The sequence below is a fragment of the Centroberyx affinis genome, unplaced genomic scaffold (genome assembly GCF_046629955.1).
Source record: "Centroberyx affinis isolate AG114_WGS23_722 - 3 ecotype Tasmania unplaced genomic scaffold, CSIRO-AGI_Caff_v1 ptg006424l_1, whole genome shotgun sequence".
NCBI classification, from domain to species: domain Eukaryota; kingdom Metazoa; phylum Chordata; class Actinopteri; order Beryciformes; family Berycidae; genus Centroberyx; species Centroberyx affinis.
The window spans coordinates 73591-84056 of record NW_027283258.1 but is presented as its reverse complement, the minus strand read 5'-3'; the positions used below and the strand labels follow the sequence as shown (position 1 = coordinate 84056).

Genomic DNA, 10466 nt, shown 5'->3' with positions numbered 1-10466 from the left:
CTCATCTTTCTCCCCCTCCTCCTTTTCCTCTCTACCCCTCTTCCTCTTCTCCCTCTCTCTCCCCCTCCTCCTCTTCCTCTCTCCCCCTCTTCCTCATCTTTCTCCCCCTCTTCCTCTCTCCCTACTCTTCCTCATCTTTCTCCCCCTCCTCCTCTTCCTCATCTTTCTCCCCCTCTTCCTCGCTGCTTGTTTATCATCTCAGCTCTGACACACAGGCGGCCATTAAAACACACTGACAAGCAGATGGAGTGTGTGGAATGTATGTAGTGACACACACACACACACACACACACACACACACACACACACACAGACATACACACACACCCATCCAGTAAATCACTCACACACATTGTTATTCACACCCACAAACAAATGGATTGCCCCCCCCCCCCACCCAACACACACACACACACACACACACAGAAGCACAAACAAAAGGAATCCACTCACCCACATTAACACACACACACACACACACACACACACATAACAAAGCCAAGCCTCCTCCACTCCCAGGATGCACTGCTGCAGCGTTTCACTCAGAGCAACAAGTGAAAACATCTTCTGGTTTTGTGATGACATCATTTCACTCTCGTTTCAAAAAGTTTTTTTTAAATAAGTCAGTCTCCAGCTGCTGCCTCCGGTCTGCAGGTAAAGTTGTGATTCAAAAGAAGCAAATGAAGACTACCGAAGCCCATTAAGGACATACAGAATGTACATTTTATTTACGCTGTTTTCCCATGATAACAAGTTCATTTTCTTTGTTTACTCGAGAGTTACTTATGTGATTTTCTCAAGATAACACATTTTGTTTTCCCCAGATAATCACATAAATGGATGGATTTGGATTTCCTGTTGCTGCAGTTTGAAAGAGGAGAGGAAGAGGAGGAGGGGGAGGAGGAGAGGAAGAGTAGGGGGAGGAGGAGAGGAGGAGGGGAAGAGGAGGAGGAGAAGGAGAGGAGGGAGAGGAGGAGAAGAGGAAGAGGGGAGGAGAGGAGAGGAGGAGGGGAAGGAGGAGGGAGGCGTCCCTCCAGTACTGGAAACCATCAGAGTAAATGGTCTTTGTGTTGGAGACAAAGTCCTGCAGACTGTGTGTCAGTCAGTCTGCTGAGGCTCTGTTCACACTACAGGCTTTAAACCTGCAGTAAGTGACATCAGACCTTCTAACCAGTCCTGAACCTCCTGTGTGCTGTGTGCAGATTTCATTGAGACAAAATGATATAAACCAACATCCAGCTGTGTTGCTGTTTTCTCCTCTTTTCTAAAGCTTGTTGTCAAATTCCGCTCCTGAACTAACTCGTCTCCCTCGCTGTTTAAAAGCAGCGCTGCCCCCCCCCACTCCTGAACATTTTCTCATAATGGCAGAATTGATGAAGCAAGCGAGTGAACTTGTTAACCGAGTAAACTGTTAAACCAGTAAACTAGTTAACTAATAAACTTGTTAGACTAGTGAACTTGCTACCTGCCTCTTAACTTGTCATTGTGGGACATGTGACCTTCATCAGCAGAAAGATCTGTCAAAGTGAGACTGGTGACTGGTGAGACTTCTCTGTGGGTTAGCTTAGCTGTTAGCATTTATGCATGGTGCTTTGCTAGGTTTGTCCTTAGTAGGCCTCTGTAGTGCAGAGGCTTTGCTGTGTGTTATTTACAAATGTGTTGCAGTTTCTGTTTCTCTAGTGATCAGAAGATTTCACTTATTGCAGCTTTAATGCTCAATTCAGATTTTTTGCTCAGTTCCGATTACTGACAGACAGTGACCTGATCTGCTGTGGAGCGACAGGTAAAAACCAGCTGATCTCCAGTCTGCCCGTCAGACTCAGGTCGCAGCGTATCAGATATGAATCTGATCTAGGAGCAGACTCCACTGTGACCCAAACCTGATTTAAACAGATCAGATTCCAGGTGTGTTTTGGTGTTCACTCTGCTCTGAAAATAAATCACGTCTGTGTCACATACAAGCAAAATAAAATCAGACTTCCACCTGTAGTGTGAACGCAGCCTGAGTTCCCAGTTCTGTTTTCCCTCCATGTGACTCAGATGTTTTCTGATCAGACTCAGCAGCAGAAGCTGCATGGAGTCGCAGTTTCTCACTTCCTGTCTGCACCACACGGAGCCACGCTCCTGCGTGCGAGTCGTATTTGAACTTGTTGTCAGCGTTGCCATGACGAAGTAAATCTTCGGTCATTGACCTGAGCCGGTTGTCTTCTTGTAATCAGCCTGTCTGAGCAGAGTTAGCATGGAGGAACTGAGACAGACAGACGGCTAGACGCCTCGGTTCAGTCTAACTGGAACTAGAGCTGAAAGATATTGACAGAAAATCGAATTACTATTATTTGACAGAATATTACAATTGCGATTTAAACTGCGACTCATATCAGTGTCACTTGTCATACATTTTCCGTCTACAAATCCTATGAAAATAACAACATCAGCTCTAGCTGCAAATTAAAAAACAGACGTGACGTCTCTTGTCGTTGTTACTCAGTTCATATTATTATGGGATATGGGTTACATCCTACAACAGATATGATCCCAAAAAACAAAGACGTAAAGAGTTGAGCATGAAGTCCTGTAGTGTGAACAGAGTCTGTTAACATGTCTGCACCAAAACCACCAGGACAAACTGCACATGCATTACATCTGATCAGACACAAAGAACCAGACAGACAGGCAGACAGACAGAGAGAGAGACAGACAGACAGACAGACAGAGAGAGAGACAGGCAGGCAGACAGACAGACAGAGAGAGAGACAGAGAGACAGACAGACAGACAGACAGAGAGAGAGACAGACAGACAGACAGACAGACAGAGAGAGAGACAGAGAGACAGACAGACAGACAGACAGACAGACAGACAGACAGAGAGAGAGACAGACAGACAGAGAGAGAGACAGGCAGGCAGGCAGGCAGACAGAGAGACAGACAGACAGAGAGAGAGACAGACAGACAGAGAGAGAGACAGGCAGGCAGAGTCTTTGTTTTGCCCATCAGTGTTAACTGTTTCCCTCTTTGTGCTAATTTCAGCTTGGACTCAGTGTTTTACAAGCTATTTGTAATGACTGTAATTAAAGTTTTAAAAGCAGCTGGAGAGGCTTTATCAGACTTTCCATCTGATGTATCAAACCTTTTTTTTTTTTTTTTCATTGTGTTGCACTTTGCTTTTTCTTTGAAAGGGGAACACTTGGTTTCTTTCCTTTATGTATTTACTGGATGTTAGTTATGTTTTGTGAAACAAGTCCAGTTTTTTATTTTATTTCTCGTCTAACTCTCGTAACTGTTCAAATATTCCTCTAAAGAATCCACATGTGGATTCTGCATCACTATTGTTTAAAAGTTTGGAGCTCTCCTGATTTCTTTTGAATCTGAATCTGCTATTGGCTGATCTTTTGGTCACCTTCTACAGTACAACAGGTGGTGACATCATCTGGCACCAAAGATCAGCCAATAGCAGGTGGCCATTTCAGTAGCATGCTTTTTACCATTAGATGTCAGGCTTTACACAGATTTGGGTTTGGGTTTCGTTCCTCTTTAATGTTTTCCTTGATGAGATTCCATATCAAAACAATTTATTTTGAAACTGTGTTGTGAGTACGGTGGCCTGGAGGGATCGTACGGGACGTGACCAGCAGGCAGTGTGTAAGCCTCACTGTGGGAGCGTCCTGAAGCCTCTCGCCGCCACAGCGGCCGGAGCAGCGAACAGTCCCAGCAGCCTCGGCTCAGACTGTCCCACGCCACGTCTGGCGGCGGGTGTCAGTTTCCCACCCGGCCTGTGCGCTGTGTGCCTTCAGTCACCGCTTTGTTCCTCTGTCCTGTGGGCGGAGGGAGAACCTGTTGCATGTGATTAGTGATTGTACCGTTTCAACACGGATCCCGGGAGCAGCCGGCGTCCCCCGGGAGCAGCCGGCGTCCCCCGGGAGCAGCCGGCGTCCCCCGGGAGCAGCCGGCGTCCCCCGGGAGCAGCCGGCGTCCCCCGGGAGCAGCCGGCGTCCCCCGGGAGCCAGCTGACAGGGATCTGAACACACAAGGCGAGGCGGGGAGGTGACTCACACCGCGTTAGTCATCCAGAAACAACCAGCAGCTTGAGGTCGCCACTCAAACCGCAAAAGAACAACAGATGACTCAGATCTCCAGAAAGACTTGTTAGACCTATAGTGTGTGTGCATGTGTGTGTGTGTGTGTGTGTGTGTGTGTGTGAGTGAGTGTGCTGTTGCATATGCTCTTGTAGAAGTTCCTGATGTGACTGTCATTCCTCTGAGAGGAATTTTTCAAACTCAGCAAATTTGTTGCATTTCCAGTCATCAGAAAGTGAAACAGTCCGCACACCAAGAGGAAAGAAAGGCTGAAAACCTGTTACTCAGGTTCTTCTGTTTATTGAGAGCAGAACTTCCTCGCCTTTGTTTGAATAAATCTTTAAGTTTTTCAGCCTCTTTTTCCTCTCGGTGTGTTATATTTTGCAGTTCACTATCGGTCACACTCACTCTGCTCAGCAGGAGAAGAGGTTGAGCACGATGTTTATTTTCGCCTTTTGAATAGTATCCATCAGAATGAACGGTCTGGAAAACAGTATTTTGAAAGATTATAGACTGTAAATAGAGATTATTTGTGTTGCAGTATGCCTGTTCAGCTCTACAGCAGGCTGCAGTGGCTGTTGGATTGTATCTTTGCTCGTTTGCTTTTCCTAAATCCCTGGATGCCTGGAGGATCCGGGACAGATACAGGACACTGTTAGTATCTGTGTCAGTGGACTGGATGTGAAGACAGACAGTCCAGTAGAGGATTTACAACTTCATCACAATTGTATCAAACACAAGAAAAAGTGTACAGCATATAAACAGGATGTGTAAAGTGTTGTGTGAGGTCAGAGGTCAGAGGTCAGAGGTCAGAGGATGACCCGGTGTGCTCGGTGTGTTCCAGCTGTGATCCCGCTCACCGACTCTGAACACAGACTGCTGTCGCTGCATTTCGCCACCGATCCTGGAAAAGACTGGGACTGGACCAGAGACGACAACGACAACGCCAAGCTGGCCAGGTGAGACAGACAGAGAGAGACACAGAGAGAGAGAGAGAGAGAGAGAGACACCTAGAGACACCAAGAGACACAGAGAGAGAGAGAGAGACACAGAGAGACACCTAGAGACACCAAGAGACACAGAGAGAGAGAGAGACACCTAGAGAGACACAGAGAGACACCGAGACACAGAGAGAGACACAGAGAGAGAGAGACAGAGAGACACCTAGAGACACAGAGAGAGAGAGAGAGAGAGAGAGACACCTAGAGACACAGAGAGAGAGAGACACACAGAGAGAGAGAGAGAGATACAGAGAGAGAGAGAGAGACACAGAGAGAGAGAGAGACACACAGAGAGAGATACAGAGACACCTAGAGACACAGAGAGAGACACAGAGAGAGAGAGAGAGACAGAGAGACACAGAGAGAGAGACACAGAGAGACACCTAGAGACACACAGAGAGAGAGACACACAGATAGACACCTAGAGACACATAGAGAGAGAGAGAGAGAGAGAGACACAGAGAGACACCTAGAGACATAGAGAGAGAGACAGAGAGACATAGAGACACAGAGAGACATAGAGAGAGAGACAGAGAGACATAGAGAGACATAGAGACACAGAGAGACACTCTTTCTCAGTCTGATTCTGACTCAAAGTTCATTTCCAAAAAATGATACATCCATGCAGGGACCCAAAAGGTCAAGGGTCAGAGGTTCCAGAGGCGGCACTGCTGGCTTTATAATGAAATGCCGTGTGTCCCTTATGGGGAAAGGAGGGGCATCAATCTAATCTATTGACAACATACATATGTAATAAAGACACATTTTCACAATAGAGACAGATTTATTTTGATGAGATGAGATATGTGATGAGATGTGTGGATCAATACCAATAACTCATCAATTACTTGGTTAGCCACTGACATTTCTGAGATTTCTGACTTTCACACTGCCCAGCCTGTACTCCTGGCACCAGGCAACAGCTCTGTCAGAGGACTGTAGAAGTCATAGATCACTTAATGCCTCTTTATGTTCATCATTCACTTTTTTCTGAAACAGGATTCAGTCTCCAAAGTGTAATTTTGTGATTTGTTATTTTTCAAGTACAAAGGGTTGTTTTACTATAAATCGATTTCTGAGAGTAGTTCTGACAAAGGTTTTAATTTACTACACCGGAGTGTAGCACATCAGGAGAGGTCTGATGTGTAAACTGTCAACAACAGAAAAGTACTTATTACTAAATACTAATTTGACTCTCAAAGAGTTACCTAGTATTGCCTAAAGTCTCTGGCACTTGGTTCATACATATCCTACCTAATATTTGAGAATGAATACTCTATCATTGACCAGTGAATAACACATTTTTAAATAACTGTTCAAACTGTACCGTCCCGACCCCGACCACCAGCAGCCCAACACTCCAACCTGTTGTTGGAGAGGCTCCATTATTATTATTGTTAGATCTAGTGTTTCTCCACATTAAGACTACATTTCCCATCAGCCCCGTTGCTTCCTGCCCCCCTCCCCCTCCCTGAAGAGGATCAACATGTTGAAAGTGATTTCTCCATCTTCCTTTCCCTCCTTCCACCATCTGCTGCCAGAAACTCTTTCAGCTTTAGCTCCGTTTGCTCTGGAAGAACAGAACCTCTTCCTGTTTTGTGCCGTAAAGCGATCCAGCAGATTTCCCTCCAGATCCACCAGGTGGAGAAACTATGGAGGATGCAGAGTAGAGGCTGAGAGAGGCTGACGGGCTTCTGTTTACTGTAATTATACCAATGTCTCAACATTAATGTGCTTGATACATGATACATGGAGCACACTTAATCTCATTGGTTTGAAAAGGAGAGATGAGACAGAAAGAGAAGAGTTATTGAGACAGATAGGTGGAGAAAAATACCAAAAAGAAAAAGCAGAGAAAGAGAGAGAGAGAGGTAATGAGTGACATCTGGTGAGAGAGAGATGAGGGAAACTGGAGAGGATAAACGAGAGAGAGAGAGAGAGAGAGAGAGAGAGTCACATTTATACTCAGTAATTAGTAAATGAGAAACCGAGAGAGGGAGGCAAGTGGAGGAGAGAGGGAAGAGAGGAGCAGATTAACAGACGGAGATTGTGAGTCAAATTGGGAGAGCGGGAGGAAGGGAGGGAGGGAGGGAGGGAGGGAGGGAGGGAGGGAGGGAGGGAGGGGAGTCCTGAGGCTCAACGTGGGGTCGGTGGTTTTTGGCAACGATGGAAGCAGTGTGAAAACAGAGAGAGAGAGGGGGGGGGGGGGGGGGGTATGTTGAATATCACCTCCAGGGCTGCGGCTGGCTCGTAAAGCCCCATTTCCTCCAGCCGGGAGGAGGAGGAGGAGGAGGAGGAGGAGGGTAAACAGAGAGCGAGGAGAGGAGATCCCCTTCTAATCAAACTCTCATTATCCCGCCGCCTCGAGCCTGAGGAGCCGCTTTGATCCCAGAGAGGCAGGAGGCTCACGCTGACGAGCTTCACCGAGCGCTAATTTGTCTTAGAGTCGGCTAATTCCCGTAGATTTTTCGGGGGAGTCTTTTGACGGAGGCGTCCCGTCGCTCGCCCCCTCATTCATTTGGTAACGAGAGAGGAAGTGCAGGGCCGTGGCGAGGCGAGGCGCGGGCCCCGAGGCGTCCCGACCAGGCGGAGAGGTCCTGTGAGGTTACGCTGCGCCGGAGCAGCTGGGAGATCTGGCAGCCCGACATCCAACCAGTATGAAAATAACTCTGCCTCTCGAATATGATTCCAGGTTTTTGTACGCCAGACAAAACAAACGCTTAGCAACGGGACAGTCAGTTGGAGTTTTCTTCCAAAATGTGGTGAGCGTTACCGACTGTTTTTTTTCTTCCACGCAGCTTAATCCTGTCTCTGGAAGCCAAGCTCAACCTCCTGCACAGCTACATGAATGTAACGTGGATTCGAATACCATCAGAAACAAGGGTGAGCACTTTTCCTATCGGGGTTTATAAGAATACAGCATCTTGTCAGGGAGAAAGGGGAGTGGGGAGAAAGGGAGGAGGGAGGGAGAGCGAAAGAGTAAAATAAAATGAACTGACATTAGCAAGACGATGCTCATCTCGTCTTAACCCTCCTTTCTTTTTTCCTCTTCTCCCTCCTCCATCTTCCTCCTTTCTTTACTCTCCTTCCTCACACTCTTCTCTTTCCCATCCTCTCTCCTTTCCTCTCCTCCCGAAGGCTCCCCTGGCCATGCCGGAGTCTCCCACGGCCTCGGCGGGAGAGGACGTCCAGTCTCTGGCCGACTCCATGGACTCCGACCGCGAATCCGTGTGCAGCAACTCCAACGTCAACAACGGCAAAGCTGCTGCGGCCTCCTCCTCCTCCTCCGCCACCGCTGCCGCCGCCTCCTCCTCCTCCTCCTCCTCCAAGGACAAGACCCAGGAGCCCAAGGAGAAGACGGACCGGCAGCAGCAGAGGAAGGACAAGGACAAAACCAGGACGGACTCGGTGGCCAACAAACTGGGCAGCTTCAGCAAGACTCTGGGCATCAAACTGAAGAAGAACATGGGCGGTCTGGGCGGGCTGGTGCACGGCAAGATCAACCGCTCCAACTCGGGCGGGAACGGGCGGAGCGCGGAGAACGGAGAGAGCAAGACGAAGACCAAGAAGGAGGGGAAGTCGAGGAAGGAGGCGGGAGCGGGAGGAGGGAAGGAGGAGTCGGGACAGTCGGCCGGCGCCTCCTCCTCCTCCTCCGAGAAGACCGCCAGCCCCTCGCCGACGGAGCGGCCGCCGGGGATGCCGTCCCCCCTGCTGGAGCGGGACAGGGGCAGCCTGCTGGCCCGGCTGGTGGGGGACAAGGCCCTGACGGAGCACTGGAGGTACAGCACCGACGTCAAGCTGAGCCTCAACATCCTGCGGGCCGCCATGCAGGGGGAGCGCAAGTTCATCTTCGCCGGGCTTCTCCTGACCAGCCACCGCCACCAGTTCCACGAGGAGATGATCAGCTTCTACCTGAGCAACGCCCAGGAGCGCTTCAGCCAGGAGCAGGAGCAGAAGAGGAAGGAGGCGGAGAAGAAGCCGATACAGACGGCGGCGGCGGCGGCGGTCACCGCCAACGGGCCGACGAACATGACGTCCAGCAAGAAACCCGACCAAGAGAGCACTACCAACAGGGAGAGGGAGCGAGACAGGGAGAGAGACAGAGAGAGAGACAGGGAGAGGGAGAGAGAGCGTTTGATGGACAGGACCTCCACCCCCACCCCTCCTCCCGCCCCCCCTCCCCTCACCTCCCTGCCACAGGAAGTCTGTTCTCCTGCCAAGCAGCTCCACCCGAGTCAAGCCGCGCTCCTCCCTCCCCACCTGGCCCTGAAGACGCCGGGCCGCCGCAGCCCGTCCCCCCACGGCTCGCCCTGCGGCAGGAGGCCCCCCCTCGGCCCCCAGCCCTCCGCCCCCGTGCCGGTGTCGGCCCACTACAGCCACACCCCCCCCGTCCAGCGCTCCAGCGTCATCCACCTGCGGGAGGTCAGCGTCGGCTCTCCCCCGGCCTCCTCCCGCGAGGAGCCGTACCGGCCGGCGGTCGGCACCCTGAAGACGTGCGCCACGTACCCGCAGCAGAACCGCTCGCTGTCCTCCCAGAGCTACTCCCCGGCCCGCATGTCCGGCGTCCGCACCGCCATGAGCGGCGGCGGCGGCGGCGGCGGCGGCGGCGGCGGGGCCGAGCCGTACAGCATGCCGGGAGAACACAAGTCCCACACCTACACCAACGGCTTCAACGCCAACGACGTCCGAGACTGCCTGGAGTTCGCCGACGCCGACTCGCCTCCCGCCTGGAGCAACGGCACGAGCGGCGCCAACAACGCGGACAAAACCAAAGGGAGGGGCGGCGTGTACTGCCTCCAGCAGAGGAGGTGCAGGAGGGAGAACTGCTCCTTCTACGGCCGGCCGGAGACCGAGAACTACTGCTCCTACTGCTACAAGGAGGAGCTGAAACGCAGGGAGAGGGAGGGCAAGGTGCACAGACCGGCGTAGCCCGGGTCTCCAGGCGGCACGACCCTCCTGACGGGAGAGAACCAGGACTATGACATGAAGAAACACTGTTGTGCACATGGGGGGGGGTGGGGGGGGGGCGGGGTTACAGGGCAGAATGGTTACCGGCCATAACTGATCCTACTTCAGATTCAAGTCTTGACTCTGTCACTCCTGTCTAAGCTACACAACTATCTGATCTGAAATGTCTCTCTTTGGTTTGCTAACAACTTTGGCCAGGACTGTCCTCCTGTTTTCCATCTGTGTGGCGTTTACAGTCAACCAGACACCTTTACTTGAACTAGTGTTATGAATATTAATATTGATAACCTATTAGATTAAAAAAATATCTCAATGATCATAAAAGTCGCGATCAGTTAGGGACTAGAATAGTTTTCTTTGAGCAATAATTGCCCCCCAATCCGAATTAAATCCCCCCCCCCCCCCCCAATGCTCACACACGTGC

At 50.6% G+C, this 10466-nt stretch overlaps 1 protein-coding gene across 1 annotated transcript; it reads left to right on the top strand.

Moving 5' to 3' along the window:
• Positions 1-3592: 3592 nt before the first annotated feature.
• Positions 3593-10043, top strand: LOC139638505 (OTU domain-containing protein 7A-like; the record flags this gene model as incomplete). The annotated part of the gene is made up of 7 exons (XM_071512652.1): positions 3593-3752; positions 3884-4028; positions 4918-5032; positions 7873-7957; positions 8213-8338; positions 8420-9152; positions 9255-10043. Coding segments are annotated over 7 exons (2113 nt in total), but the record flags the coding sequence as incomplete, so codon positions are not given.
• Positions 10044-10466: the final 423 nt, after the last annotated feature.